Here is an 18,925-nt window from a genome sequence, read left to right on the forward strand (position 1 = left end):
ATGGTTGTCATAGGCCATATTACAATGAATTATCATACATAATTATTTCCTTGTTGAATTACAGATACTTTTCAGTGGAAATATACTGAAGTCTGAAAGTCTCAAATCAAGGTAAAATAAGCCAACGTTAAAAAAAAAAAAGTAAAATTCGACCGTGTCTAGAAAAGCAAGTAGTAAGTCCTATCGCTATTATTACAATTACAAATATCAATATCCAAAATTGCGAGAATGAAGTTCTTTTTTCATTTAGATACACTTATGTGAGGTAAGTAAATAGAAACGAAAAAAAGGGAACAGAATAGAGGCTTTGAAACTAAAAAGTAGGCAAATTCACCACTGTTCAGAAGATGGTGTCTGCAATTCAGTGAGCAGAGTGGTAGTAGTGGTAGGTCGTAGTGGGCCACAATGGGTCAATGGTGGGTGATAGGTTACAGTGGATCACGCCGTGTTGACCCACGACCCATTCACAAATCTTGATCCACTTGACATATGACCCACTGACCCACTTGACGGGGTTGACCCATATGCTTTAGTGAAATTCACGTGCTTTCATTTCCTCAAAACAATTTTTCAAAGTTTTACAAGAATAAGAAATTGGGAGGAATGTGTGGAAGAAAATTAAAGTGGACGAACAAAAGTATTTATGCGTAAGAGAGGAGATTAAGTCATGTTAATAAGTGCCTAAGGCCTCAAGATAACTAAATCCACTGCTGATTAAGATTTGTTGGTTTCAAACAGCAAAATCTACATTTAACAATTCCCTTATTGTGATTTGCAGCAACTGAGCAGGATAGAATTACCTATGAGCAGTAACGACGCCTGCTTTTAATCTCCTGGGTGGGGAGCCAATGGAAAAACAGGAAATGAAATATTTCAGTTTAACGTTCCACGATTATGTTCTTTAGGCTAAGGGAGACGGATGATTAAGACAAGTGAATGGTAATGGTAGAATTGGTGGAATGAGAAGGCGGGAGAAAAAACACGGGAGTACCCTCAGAAAACACAAGGACATGATGTTGTCCACCACAAAGTTACTTGACCGGGGACTGGAACTAGGGGCCCCACACACCAGAGGCAAGCGCTTTACTACTGATCCATCTTGCCCGCTAGTATCTGCAGTCAATGGCGCCCGAAGAAAATTTTCTAGGGGGCCCATCTCCATGGTTGCTATTACGTCTGGTATTTCTGGTATTTAATATACGTCGTTTGCTATATTACACATACATTTTCGTAAGCCAGGGCCCCTCCTTGCCTCCCCCTTCAGGCGCCAATGCCTGCAGTTCAAATTGTTTAGCCATGCCAAAGAGAACATTTTCACTATTGTAGCTTCAAGAAGAACTCTAACATTATACTTTCTGGTAGTGATGTTTTGCTCGAGAATGATCCAGATCTTCTCAATGGTTCTTTTGAATGAGAGAATAAACTGTGGCTCATTAGAAATCAATGTTGCCAAAACGTCGACAGAAAAGTCACTAAGTGAGAGACGAAAATAATCCAATTTTAGGCGAAGAATACCTAAGAATTATTATTATTATTATTATTATTATTATTATTATTATTATTATTATTATTATTATTATTATTATTATTATTATTATTATTATTATTATTAGAGCTTTCTCGTGGCTAAGCGATTAGTGTACGCGCGTTTGGTATGGGAAACCCGGGTTCGGTTCCTGGCTGAAGCTCAAGTGGTTCGGATCTTAGGATAAGCTGAAAGCGACGCTAAACTCCAAAAGAAACAAATCAAATCAAACTACAGATACTATAGGCTATTATCATTATTAAACACAAACACTCAATATGCTCTGGTCACGCTTTTGTCTAAGGGACTCAACCAATCCTTGAATTTGAATATTTTTCATTGTTTCTTGTATCCCTATTCATATTTTTGAAGCAGTGGCGTGTCATTTTAGGTTTTGAATAGACATAGCTTCCTTTGATTAAATGAAACAAACATACAAACAAACAAAAAGATAAGTTTACAGGACAAAATTCGCTGGATTTGTAAGTCGCTAAATTGTCATTTAAAGATCACACACACAAAAAAGTCTGCAATCCGAAACATGATTTCTTTGTCGCTATCTTGGAAGTAGAATCATCTAGATTTAGCAAATTTTCCCCCCAAATTGGCAACACTGCTAAAAATGCGTGACGGTTTTGGTAGCCTAAAAAAATTAATGAACTATCTATTAATCAAACTCATCAATTAAATAAATGTAAATCTAATAATTAACGTAGAATAGTTACTTTTAATTGCCAAATAAGCCAATGTATTGCATGCATTTTTACAAATCTGTTTGACAACGGGCGTACTGTAGGCCTATTTACGGTGGAAAAATCTGGCCACCCTTTACATTTGTCTAGTTTTAGTCTTTTTTTTTTTTTTTTTTTGCTTTTCTTTGGTAGTACATCAGAGAAAAGCGTGAAATGAATAAGTCTACGTAAGAGATGAAACAGATTTTTTATTTAAATTTCCAGAAGAAAATAGACACGCTTAGAATACGTCCTTGCATAACAACGAGCCGATCGTATTTAACGGCGGTTAACACGTGCCTGACACACTTTTGTTCTTTTTACATCTTTGTTGCATTCAGTGACAGAATAAAGTATCTTGAAAAATCAAACTAATTGCATCCTAAAACACTAGGACCCTGAACGTGACGGAATAGAGTGTGAAAGGCTTATAAATATTGAATTTTATTTTCTAATTTACATGGTGCTTTTATAATCTCCTTGAATTGGAATATAGATTTGTTTTCATAAAGATTATGGTATCCATGGGCTCCCACAGAAGGGGGAAGAGGGGGCAATTGCCCCTCCCTAGATCTTCGAAAAAGGTTAACATTTATAGATTCTTCTGGTGACAATAGTATACTTTTAAAATCAACATTCACTGTATGATTAGAGTAACAAAATTTAGTCAAGCCCATCCCCAAGATTTTAATCTATTTCTCTCCCCCATGTGATGTTTCATAGTTTTTCAGTAATAGACCCTAATTATATTCAGCCTGATGCTGAATGCAATGCTAAGTATTTTGAATGATAGTATCCGTCAGTTGAGTTGAAAAGATAATTTCGCTCTTTGTTGTTTCTTTTGCTGACGTGGTGCTGATAGCAATGAAGTTTTGTTTTGTTCGGTTTCACTCTAGCAATTGTGTGTGTATGTCTTGCCCCCCCCCCCTGGAAAATATCCTGCGGGAGCCCATGATGGTACCAACAACAAATAACCATTAAAAAATTTCTTAAACTTCAGATTTTGAAGGCGATGTGCAGCTTTTCAACACCATACCTCCGCCTGAAACACCGTAGCCGTCCGAAAATTACAATCGTCTCTGGAATCTCAAATTTAGTGCTTTCTAGGAACAATCTGTTGAGCCTGCCTCTTCTCTAATAGATGTCTCGTGTAAGTGATGTTTTTTTTTTTTTCTAGGGTTTCCTATGAAACAATAAATGAGGCTGTTTCCTTTCAAACAGATGTGGTGTAAGTGAAGTCATACCTCTAGAGTTGCCTGCGAGACAAGTGTTGAGACTGTCTGAGACAAGTGTTGAGATTTTCTGAGACAAATTGCAAGCTAAGAGTATTCGTTTGGAATTCTGAATGACATTTTAGCTCATACGCATTGAGTGTTCCAGCATACATTCCTGTTTCAATATCCAACATGTCCAAAATTTACACGGCGTTACATCTGGAGACTTTGCGAACCAAGGAATGTTTCTCCTGCGACCAATCTATTATCTCTCACTAAATTGTAATATGCTTGATTAGTTCAAGTTTTGTGTCTTGTCTTTGCACAGAGGCTATGTTCAAGGGCGCCGATCCTGGGAGAGGCCGAGGTGGGCCGAGAGCCCAACCCAAAACTCATGTGGGCTCCCTTATTGTATTTGTAAATTTACAATATTTGTCATAATTTGAATGCAATTTGTCTTAAAATTCTCATATATGCTTTCGGCATCTGAATGCCCCCACCCCCTAACTCTCATAGAAATCGGCGCCCTTGGTTATATCACTGGAAATCTAGGTCGGGATCACGCAGTAACCATTCGACCAATGATGAGAGCTAACAATTTTTCGAATAATCGTTCGAATATTCGAATAACTATATAAAGAATTCGAACAATTTTAACGGAACTCGTGGAAATATCTCACATGGGACAAACGACCTCCAATACTGGAACAACACTTACTGTTCTTCTCCTTTTGTATAAAATCCTAACAAAGTTCGAACCCAGGCCTGTAGCCAGGGAGCGGCTAGATTGGACGGTGAACCCCGCCCCGAATTATTTTCTATCCCCTCTGAAATAGAATATTGTAGAGAATGATCAAATTGACTCAAAATTAACTATAAGATTCTTCTTCCATGATGGTTCAGTGATAGAATGTTCACTTCTGATTCGTGGGGTCCCTGGCTTGATCCCAATCCGTTCCCAGTGTTCTGAGAAGAATAAATACATTATTGATATACACGGAATACGTATGCTTTCTACGTAGAGAATCCTAAAGTACTCATTCAACAATTTTTATAGAGGCAGTTTGGCTACGGGCATATAATTTCAAGTACCTCTATCAAAATTGTTGCGGAAGCTCCACAGTATTCTGAAGCATGGATATTTGGATACGGCATATACTAGTTCCTAAGTGAAGTCTTGACCTGACTACGATAGGTCCCATAGTATTGGAGCTATGGACCTTTAAAGTTCATTTTTTTATATTTTCGGCAGCCTATAACGCCGAAAGGAAGCATTTGTGGATTCAGGTTGGTCTATAGTTTTTGTCTTATCTTGGTGTGAGGAATCAGCTCCCAAAACGCTGTCGGTGTTGTTTTGAAACACCCTATATATATATATATATATATATATATATATATATATATATATATATATATATATATATATATATATATATATATATATATATATATATATATATATATATATATATACTTTCTAATACATCATAGACCGTAACACACATCTCCATACGTTGAGTACAGCGATCTTTTAGATATAGGATATTCCAGTGCTTTCTGCGAAAAATCTACTACTATTTGGGATATATGCAGCTAGTATTAAGGCAAAATCTCTGTACCGTAATATTGAAGTCAAACTTAAAGGAAGAGAAAAATAAAAATAAGAATGTAGAGGAAAGACGTAAGGAAAGAGGGGGAAAAGGAATGGGATAGGAGTATAACAAAGAACGGATGAAAACAGAGAGAGAGAGAACAGGGCAATCTTATTGGATGCATGCAAATTTCCATAGCAACAGTGAAACAACCATGGTTCTCTCTCTCCGCCTTCTATTTCGTCTTTTAGTATCGAGATGAAAACACTATAGATTTTTCCGGTGGGTGGAAGGCAAAGGAGGAAACTTCCCACCCCCCTTCTGTGTTAGATAGGATGCCTTGTGCTAAAGGTTTTCATATTACGAGAAGGCTATCCTTATAATGCCCGAGCCACCCTCACCCTACGCCAACCCGAAAACTTAGAAATAAGAGCAAAAATAGAACTCCTCATTCTTTTCGGAACGAACAAATGAAACATCTATATATGAACGTAGAAAGGGAGAAAAGTTAAAATTAAAAAAAAATATATATAAAAAAATGAAAGTTTTCGAAGGAAGAAATATACAGGATAACATTTAATAAGAAAATAGTCTCTCTCCTTTCTTCTTTTTTTAAATTTCTTTCTTTTTTCTTTTTTTTTTTTTTTACATTTATTTTTCACTTATAAAGATGTAGGAATTTCCCCATCTACTTCTTGTTCTTAAAAGACGTTTTAATCAAATGAGATTCTTGTCCCGTTCTTGTAAGAACTGTTGGAATTTATGGAATTTTAATAACTCACAATCTTCTGAGTTTTTCTATCTTTTTTCACCATTTGTTATACGTACACCAAAGCTCCAATTAGAATATTATAATTAATGCGCTAAGTGAACGCGTTATATAAAATACTAATATAATTATGAATACAAAGCGTACATGCTAACAAAACAAGCATACAAACACGCCAAAATATAACGTTTTAGTAATATAACAATATCTTCATAAGAGTCAAGAAAATATTGCTACAATATTGAAACGTTACACTGTATACCTGTAAGGGACATTTCAGGGTTTTAACCTCCCTCCTCCCTTGAGTAAGATATGGACAAATAAATAATTACGATACTAAGATAAACTGCACTTAGGAGCTTGAACTGCACCTCTGCGTACGCCACTGCTATATGTTGATTTCTAGACTTCCAAACTGTGCTAGGTGAAGTATACAAACTCTATGCTTTATAGAACGATTATGTTTGATAGTCCGTCAATCGACAGGCATTAGATTTTTTTTTTCATGGGTTCTACGTTCTAAGAACAAATTATATTTTTTTTTCCTAATCCTGTAATCACACCGGAAGTGACAGAAGTAAATCATTCTGGTTTCAATGATGACCACTATAGAATACAAACGTAATAGATAGAAAGATGCGGTTCTTTGATATTAATTTCGTACCGAAATAATAGGCACCACCTATGACTTTATTTCTGAATTTCTACTACCACTTGCGGTTGCAACATTGGTCTCTATAGATTCAAAATTCAAGCATAGATTTGATTTTCATCCTTATCCATCTATTCAAACCGGAAGCGGTTTACATCAACCATTTCCGGTTTCAACGGTGATCACTACAGAATAATAGAACTGTGATAGACTGCAAAAACCAGTTTTATGAAAATGGATTCAATGTTCCAGGAATTTGCTTCAGTACCATTTTTGTCTGTCTATTACAACCGGAAGAGGTAGATCTACAACTTCCGGTTTTAATAAATAAGTCTCCCATGATTTGGAAATTTACTGTAGTTTTGATATGCAAAGCAACAAAAAACATAACTCAGATGTTTGTCAAGTGTGTGAACCTTCTTCATGATTATGTAACACATTTAAGATATTCAAAGTTTGAAGTAGTGATTTAATAGTAAATGAAAATGTTTGAGTTTTACGTCCCACGGTTATGCCAACTAGGCTAAAGGAGGCGGTGATGATGAGAAATGGATGGAATTGTAGTATGAAGAAAGTGAGAGGAAACGGAAGGACCCCTAGCTGTTTGTCCAGTACAAAGTTCACTTGGCTCGAGCTGGGATCGAACCAGAGACTTCATGCACCAGAGGTTAATATTGAATGAATATAATGTAATTGATGCGCCTGCAAGACTGGCTGCTAAGAGAGATAATTATTATATGATGCGGATCATACATCAAAAACACAATCTACGCACGCAGGAAACTAGGAAGAAGCGTTACATTCTGGCGTGAAGGGCAATTGACACCGTATTGGAAGAAATATGGCCAATAAATAAACTCTATAAAAAGTAGTGAAGAATGGGTGATTTAATATCCTGTTACTATAGGCAACCATTTCTTTGTTACTGTGCAGGTTGCATAGGAGCAAGGGAATGTTATAGATTTTAAACGGAATATTGATAGCCAACTTTGTCACTGTTATCCTTGAAGAAGTTAACGAAATAATGAAGTCGGGCGAGATAATCAGTGTAGCTATCTTTTGCAAACAATAAAAGAATCAAAAGTTCAAAAATTTGGTATTTTCCAAGAGTTACTATGTAGGGCATGGGCACTCGAAGGAGGAGCAGGGTGGGGCCCAGGCCCCCATGGCTCACGAAAATGTATCATAATATAGCAACCATGGATATAGGTCCCCTAGAAAATTTTTACGGGCGCCCCTGTTGTGGAGTAATACACGTACTAACACTAGAATCTGTTAAGCTCTACTTGCTTAATAATAATAATAATAATAATAATAATAATAATAATAATAATAATAATAATAATAATAATAATAATAATAATATATTTATAGCACAGGGATGCAAATAAGCAACAAAATTTTACTAGCCCAAGAAAAAATCTACTAGCATACATCCTAATCTTTATTGTTTGAAATTAATAATAGTGGTATTGAAAACTCGCCCGCACCGATGAACCACTCGCCCAGGGTGAGTGGTTGGTAGCATCCCTATTATAGCATAAAACATGCCATCTGTGCACAACGCTAACTTCTAATAGTACACGATCAAGCTAATAGGTGTCACTATCTGCACTACTTGCCAGTTTGATACCAATAGATGTCACTAACGTCACCAGCAATTTGCAGATTTAAAATTGTTGCGACGAATAAACGTGTCAGTTGCCACTTGAAAACTATGTGGCTTTAATTTAATTATTTCAAAACAGAACATGGGCCATAATCAAATTTAGACTTGAGCAATAACATTTGTGGTATATTGTGACCAGTAAATTACAAATTAAAGTGTAATTACTTCAATTTAATAATCTGAAAGTGATAATGTTTATAGTGAACATGCATGTGACTTAACATGACGTTCACGCATAAAGAGTATAAAGCTTGGACGTACTAAGTAAAATAGAAACATGTTCCACGAAGAGGAGAACAAAAATTGCGGTAGGTGAAGGTTTGGACAAAATTAAGAATGAAGTGATGGTAAGAATAAGTGATGATAAGACGAGTGATAGACTTCTATGATTTGGGCATGTATGAAGAAGACCATAGGAATACGCAACTTACGGAGTGGATGCTATATAATTTAATAGGAAACGAGCGCGAGGCCGGCCAAAGAAGAAGTGGGAAGAAAGATATGGATTGTCACAGTGGATATGATACAAGATGGAGGCAGATTAAGGATAGCGACCCGTAAAGCCGACCCAAGCTAACCAGGAAAAAAGGTTTAGAATAATAGAGGGTTTGTCTGTGAAGCAACGAGACTGACCGCCGTGCGGCGCTCCGATCGCCAGCAGTGCGCCTCCAGACCGGGGGATTTCTGGTGGGGGTCTAAGGTAAGCAACGCGCCAGGTGGCAGTCACGTTCGAGCTGTGACGCAGTGAGAATCAAGCGCAGTGCAAATGCTGATTTTGAGTTTTTGACACTCGGGGACAAACCGTCAACGCCGTTTCCTACAAAGAAGTCCTTGCTCGTCAGAAGCTTGCAGGTTAAAAATGTACTGTGTACTTTCTAGTTTCTGGAGAATGAGTACTGTGCCACTATAGTGTCTAGTGCTGAAATTCAGGCGTATGGTGGAAAAGCCCATTATGTCATAATGGTGTTAAGAAACACGTCTTTCTCTTCTGCATAACGCGTAAGAAAGACCAATTTGTATCCCATTCGTTTGGTTGTGTTCATCGGTTAACTATTATGGGACCCAGCGGGCACAAGTTTTTGCATCCTAACCCAATCACAACTTCATGAATATTGTTTCTTGGAATGTCCAGGAAACATTACACATTATTCTCTAATTGTCACTTACCTGTTCTAGCATGCTTAAATGCGATTGTGAAGGGCGTCAGTGACCGAAAAACACAAACCTTCTGCAAAGACACGACACTGCTTTGCCACATTTTGCTAATGCATTACGTTTACGTTCCCGTACACAATTTCTCAATGAATGCTTTGCTTGTGCCTGCAGAAATCTGATCATATTGCGAACTGCACACCTGGCGACATTCAGTATTACCACTGCAATTGCAATGCTTGCTACTCGCACATGACTGAGCGCGGCACTGACGACTCAGCTCTTAATCTTTCTCATATAGATCAAGATTACTTCCAGTGTTGCCAACTTTGGTATACATTTTCCCCCTACGTGTAAATGTATCTTTACTTCCCTGATAAGCCTCGTATATAATTCTAATTCTTGTATTATATGGTTTTGAAAGTTGTTCATCGATGAGCGGTCAGAGATGAACAATACACGTACTAACTTGAAAAATGGATAGTTAGAAAATATTGAATTCTAGTACAGTTTCAATCGTACTCTCTCCAACATTTTTCAAGTTTTATACTACACTAAAAACTGCCTCTAAGCCATTTTCAAGTCTTCCCAATAAGTTTTTTTTTTATTTAGCACAGATTGATGAAAGTGTTCTCACCTGAATTTCTTTACATACTGGGAATCACTAACGTCCTTGTGTCTACGGACGAACTAAAGTTTCGCTCCGCTCTGGGTTGGAATAGAACAAAGCTAGCTTGTCGTTTTTACTACGTAATGTAGAAGGTATTAGAAGATAATTAGTAAAAAGATGAACCACTATTTCTGATGGCACTATTCAAGTTTATCTGCGCTAAGTGGGACATATGAACATAGTGCCAAAATAATGATAATATCAACAACAACAACAAAATAAAAAGATTGTGTATTATTCTTACTAAAACACGTGTTTAATTATTCTCTAAACTTGACCCCATATTTTATTTAATCCATACGAAAAATAATGTATTCCAACACTTTACATTCTCCAAGTCCCCAGTGACTGTTCTAGGAGATAAAAACTGGGGGCCAACTAGAACCCAGAATACGTATGAAAGGTATATCATAAGTTTACTATAAACTTTCAAAAATATAAATAAAAGCTTCAACTATTTTTGTCACACAAAAACTGGGAGAGCCTAGGCTCCCAGATCCGTATATTTTTTATTCATCCTCGACCCTAGCTACAGGAGCTAAATACGCGGTTTTGATTGGTTGAAGTTATCAGTTTCTCGCCACGTAGCCTAGATATAGTAGAGATCAAGCGCTTGCTGCTGTCGATCCTTGTGACCGAGCATGCTAGCGCAACAGGCTAGTAATGACAATTGCTTTTGGCGTGCGTTCAAACCCAACACAAGGACTTTCTTATTTTTTTTTTTTTAATGTCACAACACTCCTATCATTAAAATAAGATAAAAAAATAATACTCAATTGCTCTTGTACGTAATATATAATGCATAAAAAGTTATTGGTTTATATTATGAAACAGCTGAACAAGCGAAGGGAACTAAAAGCCACACAGGGCTCGTTTTGCTCCACCTTTACGCCCATGATAATACCACGTGACATTACGTCACACTCGATTTTTCCAACTTCGAACCTCACCCCGTCCTTGTGACCAAAATGCATATTTTTTTAGGGTAGTGCTTTAAAAAATGCCTCATGTTCTTACGAAATATAACCCAAACATAATTATATCTTTATCAACACACAAATTGTCAATTTTTTTCTATTACTATAATACATAATATATGCACGCCAATGTTTGGACAATCGCAAGCTGCAACCAATCAGAAACGTGTATATCGTTCCTATGGTTAGAGTCGAGCGTAAAAAAAATATACCCCCGGCCCCGGGCTAGATCCGCCACTGCTCCTTTCCGCCTCGAAAAATAAAACGGCCTATGTTTAGCAGAAGGGGTCCAGCTTTTTTCTCTGAAAAAAAAAAATGTTACAATTTTGGTAATTTCTGTTCACATTCGGTTAGTTTAGGTTAGATTAGGTAAGTTTAGGTTAGGTTAGGTTAGTTTTGGTTAGGTTAGTTTAGTTTAGTTTATGTGATATTAGTGTAGGGCTCCCGCATAATTTTCCAAAAAAAAAAAAAATGGTAGAATTTCGCTTATTTCTACTAATATTAGCTTAGTTCAGGTTAGGTTAGATTTGGTTACGTTATATTACGTCTAAGTACTTGCATCATTCATTTCTCCTGTAAATTTTGTGTTTTTTACGTGCTTCTGGACCCCTTGTACTAAACATACTCCAATAAAACTGTAAGATCATGCAAAAAACATGTATAAAATAAGATAGTACTTACACTAGGTATATTGTCGTTGGTGCAGACGGCTTCTTGCAATAACCTATCCCGTATTTCCCAGGCGAAGATGGAAGGGCACTCTCGTTTGTACTGGGCGATTTTGGAGACAACTTCAGCGGTTGCTACTCGCGGCTTCGATCCCCCTATCGCGCGGGGTCGTATCGAACCCGTTTCGTAGTACCTACGTTCGTTATGTAGGAGAAAAAATAATTAAGAACATGATTAGAAATAAAGATGGCAGTGGCAGTGCATTAATTATTATTTACACAACGGATGCAACAGTGATTATACTATTGAAATAACATGCTGAAGACAAACTTTAAGTAAAAATACTCTTTATATAACTAAATTCGTTACCACTAGAACAATTACATTGCTACACTGTACACTTATTTAAATTCACACTACAAGATAAAATAGAAAGCTTAATGTTATTTATTTAAATGTAAGGTGATTTTCACTAATTAATTTTTCTTATCTGTTCATTATTTGATATTAGCTAATGAATGAGTGAAGACATAGCGTATTTCTGCCGTTTCTTAGGGTAGAACTTGTTTCTAATTCTAAAGATATGAATATTAAATGAACTGATAATGGTAATGTTTACGTTGACCTCAAAATTGAATTATTGAAAGTGAGAATTACATTTATTTTTTGTAGAAATTTTCTGATAGAACAACTCGAAAGAGCAAGTGAATCAGAAGCATATACCGGGTTATGCCTTCTTTACGACCTTTCAGCTGAGCTCCCCGGTGGCTAAGCGGTTAGCGTCAGCGCCTTTGGCATGAAAGATCTGGGTTCGGTTTCCGGCGGGAACTCACGTGGTTCGGATCCCACGGTAAGCTTTACATCCACGTCTCATATAGCCTTGCTACTGTAAGTAAGGCTATACTTAAATCAAATCAAATCAATATCAAACGAAATTACTTGACTAAATACTACAAATCTTTTGTCCAGTGCTGCCAACAAGGTACCATAAGATCCACCATAATTCCACCAGAAAATATCGAGATTTTAAAATTATCACATAAATCTCGCTACTGGTAAAAAAATGCAGGATCATAGTACCGATCCTTTTTGAAAATTAATTTCAGTCTAGTTGTTAAGAATTATTCATAAAAAATTTAAAATCTTCATCTTGTGAAATGTAAATTGCTTTGTAATACTAACATGATAACAGAAATCTTTCCCGCTGGTTTCAGTGGTTGGCGCATGTACCTTTGATATATGTGGTCCTCGGTTCGAGTCTCAGTAGGAAGGTACAATAAATTTAATTTTACAATCATTCACTTTCACTAATCAGCTGTCTCCCTAAGCGTAATGGGCATACCCATCGGCCATTAAATTAGAAAATTTAATTTTAATTTTTACAAAAACACTAAACAGATTTACGTATTGAACGTATTACTTTCCTTCACGAGATTGGAATAGCAAACGTGTTATAAGTTTTTTTTTTTTCATTCTTTTTTAAAGTTTTGTATTATGTTTTGTTATCATTTCTGACTTATTTTCTTATCATATAGTTAGTAGCGTCAATTGGCCGCTTCGCTGGGTTAAAAAGTGAAAAATTAGTAATATATTACTTTAATCAATTTTTACTATTACTCAATCGTTCTCTGATAGCCTATCGGTCATTTTCGATCGTTTTTATATATCATCCCCTCCCCTTCTCCAAATTGCGGGACTCAATTTGTCCCTGTCAGCATTAAGCATTTCGAAATGAGCTCAGAAAGCACCAACCAAAATCATATTTCAGTGAGTTTCTCAGGGACATCGTGAAAGCACACTCTCAGAAAACTGTATCTGTCATTAGAGACGAAAATGAAATGAAATGAAATTTTTGAGTTTTACGTCCCCCGGTTATGCAGGTTAGGCTAAAGGAGACGTTGATGATGAGTAATGAATGAAATGGTGGAATGAAGAAAGTGGGAGGAAACGGGAGAACCCCGAGGAAACCCACGCACACAGTGTTTGTCCACCACAAGGTTTACTTGGCGGAGGCTGCGATCGAACCCGGTGCCCAAAGCACCAGAGGTGAACGCTCTACCACTGAGCCACCACGGCCTCTACCATTAGAGACGAGTAAGATATACAACATATCACTATCGTTCAGGAGATCCGTGCAGTCGATAAGGTGGAAATGTTCAATTCGTGGGGTCACATGAGTTCACATTGGCCAATAAGGGTCGCCGTTTAGATATGTAACGTATTACTATCGTTCGGTAGCTACGTGTAGTCGGTAAGGTGGAAAAGATTGACTCATGGGATCTCATGAGCTTGGCATCGGTGAATAAGAATCGCAGTCGGGAGGTGAGTTGTTCTCCAAGTATATGTAATAACTTAGAAAATAGAATAATGTATTAGATTGTTACGTCAGGTGAAATACGAATCTACTACAATAATCATAAATGCTCAGGATGGTGGTTGGGTCGTGATCAACCCAAAAAAATGCCCCAGAAAACACCTCTGCCTGTGAAGTTGTTGGCGCTCTTCTGGAAGGTGTGATTTACCATTTCTCTTTCAGGCGAGGTGGAACCATTACTGTGGATCTTTATTATCCTAAACTCCATTAAGTGCAGCCGAAATGTGTCCACAGGTATCATTAATCGTAACAGATATAGTGTCCTCGGTTTTGCATGACAATATATGTCCACATGTCGCTGAAAAAAAAAAACTTTCACACTTTCAGTATGAAACATTTTCTCATCCAGCTTATTCTGCTGACGTCTCTCCCTCCCTACTATGACCTCATTTGGCATCTCAATCTCTTCTAGAGGGAAGGGGAGGAGGCACTTCCCTGATGACTTGGATAGTGTAACGTGCTGTTGAGGACTTTTTCGAAATGTAGACTCAAGACTTCTGTCGTCACGAACCCAATCGTTGGATAAGCAACGGCATAAATGTTTGCTTGCAGACGGTAACTACTTTCATTTAACAATGTATTTTTTGGGACGGGGGTTTTGGAAATAACTTACACACGGACATTCATTCACACCAACCTAATTAACTAACTAACTCTATGAACTGTGGAACTCGAAGGTTCAATGCCGCATTAGCAAAATCTCTCCATTGACTTCTGTCCATAGCCGGTTGGATCGAGTTTCTACTTTATATTCCTATTTTTTAAACATTTATCTTATTATTGTACTCCCATATGCCCGTAAATCTTTCTTATTGTCATTTCGCATTGGATTTTCCAGTTAAAATTTTGAAAGCGTTCCTACTTTCGTATATTCTGGCTACATTACCTGCCCGACTAAACATCCTAGACTTGATGACCCTTTAAAAAAAATATAAATTGTGTAGTTCCTCGTTATGAAGTTTCCGCCATTCCCCATTCCCCTTCGAGTCCAAATACTCCTCTCAGGATTTTATTCTCGTATACTTTCAGTTTACGTTCTTCCCTCAGAGTAAGCGACCACATTTCGCAACCACATAGCTCAATAGGCATGATTATCGTTTTATATATTTTAAGTTTCAAATACATCCACACAGTTTGCGAGCAAAAAAGATTGAGAGTTGAATAACAATACGAATTTTCTGGTTTTAGTCGATTTAATTTCTTCTCTGGTTTTGATCTGTTAATATTGATTCTAGATATTTGAAAGTACCCACTTTGTCCAAAGTATTATTCGATATTTTGACGCACTCATAATTAGCAGCACTGCGATTCTCATATCCTTTTAAAATGTATGGACGACTCCAAACGTGCTTTACCACGTGCAATTCTCCTTTTCCTGCAATAGCAGGCAACCCGAAAAAGCACTGAGGGAAATGGACGACTTAAAAAGTTACAAAATGATCTTACTTAACCAGTTCAAACAAGATGAATAGTGAGAAATAGATATCAGAGGAAAGCAGTTTCTTTCCTTTAAAAAAAAAAAACTGGTAAAAAAGAAGAAAAGTTACGTAATGAAAAGGTTTAATATAAAAGCCTAACAGCACAACAACAAATTCCACAAGAAGCGGAAAGAGAGACAAACACAGACAAAGGGACAACACTGGCATAGCAGGCTCGCGGGTCTCCCATGCAAGATAAAGAGATGGGACTCTAGTTCTAAACCCAATTCTTGTTATAATAATAATAATAATAATAATAATAATAATAATAATAATAATAATAATAATAATAATAATAAACCTTTACATTATGCAACATTTTTCTTTTTTTACGTTTTTTTAAAGGAAAGAAATTGCTTTCCTTTGATTTCTTACCATTCATCTTGTTTGAACTGCTCAAGTAAGATCATTTTGTAACGTCTTATGTTATCCATTTCCCTTACAATAACAAAACCGTCATTCAGACCAATTTACTTTATTCTCTTATTTGCAGTTTGCTACACTGATATATTTGTCACAAAATTGAGGTTTGGTCCAGCGTCTTTCTAGTTGTCAATCAACCCGACGACACCGTTTTTTTTTTTTTTTTTTTTTTTGCCTACTATTGTAGTAAATGGAGAATTGCAGGTGGTAATGCACATTTGGAGTCGTGTATACGGACCTCGATACTTCGAAGTGCTTCATCGTTAAAATATAATTACAGATTTGCTAAATCACAATAAATCATGTTAATTAACTTTTGCTCTCAGTTTCGATACTCTTCGTTAAATATGCGAATTCAGAAAAAATTAGTTTTTATGAAAATCTAAAGTTGTAATGACAAGAAGAGTTTTAGATGATAAACTATTTCTTAATGTTGATCGATAAAACTTCGATGAAACTTCTGTATAAGTTAAGATGAGATTTTCGTACTAAACATTGATTTTGGAACTGGTAGTATAATAGAACTATAGAGGAAAATTGTCAATGTACTCGAAATGAAGAAATAAATTTATTAGAATATAATAAAACTTAAATCTTACAAATAAAATAATGGAGTGAAGATCATATTGAAATTGTATACAAGGGTGCAGTGCAATCAAATAGTCTGTTGATCAGGCACCGCCACATAGGAGCAAATTCCTTCATGAGTGTTCTGAATGAAACGAGGAAGGAGTCCATTCAATAAAGGAGAAAATTAGGCTCTTGTCGAAACTAATTAGTAAAAATATGAAAATTTGCCAGCTGTAACATCATAGTGGAAGTATTCCCTCAAAAATCCCCAACCTTCCCCCTCTTGCTTCCCCGGCACGGCCCTAAATATGAAAAATTGCATTCCTACATTGAAATGTCAAAAGTGCCACGAGCAAAGAGATCAAATACAACTCTTACAAAAATGAAATTTCGAGTTTTGGGTCCCACGATTACAATTTCTGCTCTAAAGGAGTCGAAAGGTTAATGAAAATGAATGACAATAATATAATTGTTGGAATGGGAATGTGGGAGGAAACGGGAAAACTCCGAGAAAGCCCACGGACACGTTTATGTCCACCAAAAAGGTGTGTCCGAGAATCGAACCAAAGAACCCTTGCGCTACATTTGAGAACTCTACCACTGAACAAGCATGCCCCTACTAATCTGATGATGTGTATTCAGTTTTGAATTGACTTCTATTCAAAGGAAAACCTCCTAAGTTACGAAGAGCTCCTCGGATTCGCGTTTCAAATTTATAAATCGAGTCATTCATTTTTTAAAAAAAAAATGCGACTTTACTTACTATGTTTGCTTACTACAATTTTATATATATATATATATATATATATATATATATATATATATATATATATATATATATATATATATATATATATATATATATATATAAATTTGAAAACTCAAATGTACACTAACATATCTGTTGGAGAAATTGCTAGCGCGAGCACCTTCGGTGCACTGGGTTTCAAGTTCGATTCTCGGTGGGAGAGCACTGTAATTTGAAATCTTTGAAAATCTTTGGGCTTAACGTCCCCCCACGATTATGCCGTTTCCAGGCTAAGGGAGACGATGATTAAAGCAAGTGAATGATGATGGAAGAATTGGTAGAATGAGAGAGTGGGAGGAAACAGGAGTACACTGAGAAAACGCACGGACTTGACGTTGTCCACCACAAACTTCCTTGTCCGGAGATCGAACCAGGGACTTCATGCACCAGAGGTAAGCGCCCCACCACTGAGCCACCGTGCTCCTCACATTGAAATTTGGACGCATTACAGTGGATAGGACTCCAACTCCAACTTTAAGTGCATGTTTTTCATATTTATTCAGTGGTGACTAAATTCCAGTCAACGAATTAAAATTAAACTGAAGGGCATTTATATAAGATTTAAACTAGAATCATGTTCTATCAAAATAATAATCGTAAGTAGAAATCTAAACGTTCTTAGTTTTTGAGAAGCATAACATTTTTGAACTAAACATTATTAACATTGAAGTCTAAATATTACGTAGGAAACGTAATTGCGTCATAAAGAACAGTGAAAGAACACAAACTTGAGTGTTTTGAATATTATTATGGTAATATTACACCATTCTGAATATCGCTACTACTAGTGCTAGCACTAAAGCCGTAATAACAAAGTCAGAAACTACAATACGGCATCTTTCAATTTTTGACGATGCCTGTAGGTAAATGGGTATAAACTTCACCTAAAATTTTTGTCTCGTAATTGGAAGTGCCAGTTTTTGCCCTCTCATATTTCTCCTGACTTACATTTTCTAATGTTCGGTCAATTACTAGAGAAATGAAGATATAATATCTACAGTTAAAAATATTTTCTTTTTGAGAAACCGTATCTTATCTGTGCACCAATACAATATTTTTTTAAAAAAAAATGAGATTTGGCGGTTCTCATTCATAAGGAAAGTAACAATATATTTTCTCGTTCCGCTTTATACAACCTCATCTACTTTTCTTCATTTCTCATTAATAAGAGTTGCAAACTCATGTTTCTAAGAAAAGATACTCTCGGTGCACAGATAAGAAACAGTTTCTCAGATTTAAGAAAGTATTTTAAACAGCGTGTGTTATACAGACTCCTTCTGATTTTTTCCCTAAATTCCTCCGGACTTCCACAGTTAATATTATTTACTTATTTCTTGAAAGTAATTTGGAAAGAACTTGTCAAACGATTTTTTCACTGTAAACAATTAGCAAATATATATGAGAGGGAAGTTTAGATAGAAGTTGGCGAATTCATGTATACATTCATACTATTCTCACGCTCACCTGCTAGACAAAGGAAAATCTTTACACAATCTTAGTTTTGATGTTTGACAGCAGGCTTCGAATCCGGTAAAATAGGAAGTTCCTCAAATCGGCAATGCCCCACCTTTTCAAAAGTTAGGTGTAACAGGACTCGTATAAGCCAGTCGGAGGTTATCTTGTTTCGGTAAAAGAAATTGTTCGGAAAATTT

General features: G+C 36.3%; 1 protein-coding gene across 4 annotated transcripts in view; it reads right to left on the reverse strand.

Annotated features, from left to right (window-relative positions):
- Nucleotides 1–18,925, reverse strand: part of LOC145669671 (paired box protein Pax-6-like) — a 474,824-nt gene that overhangs the window by 143,511 nt on the left and 312,388 nt on the right. For all 4 annotated transcript variants that reach the window (XM_081737929.1, XM_081737930.1, XM_081737928.1 and 1 more), the window contains one exon: nt 11,633–11,813. In XM_081737929.1, the coding sequence (XP_081594055.1) occupies nt 11,633–11,813 (181 nt within the window). The remainder of the gene's footprint in view (nt 1–11,632; nt 11,814–18,925) is intronic.

This window comes from Thermobia domestica, chromosome 14, assembly GCF_964235325.1.
Source record: "Thermobia domestica chromosome 14, izTheDome1.hap1.1, whole genome shotgun sequence".
In the NCBI taxonomy this organism is placed as follows: Eukaryota; Metazoa; Arthropoda; class Insecta; order Zygentoma; family Lepismatidae; genus Thermobia; species Thermobia domestica.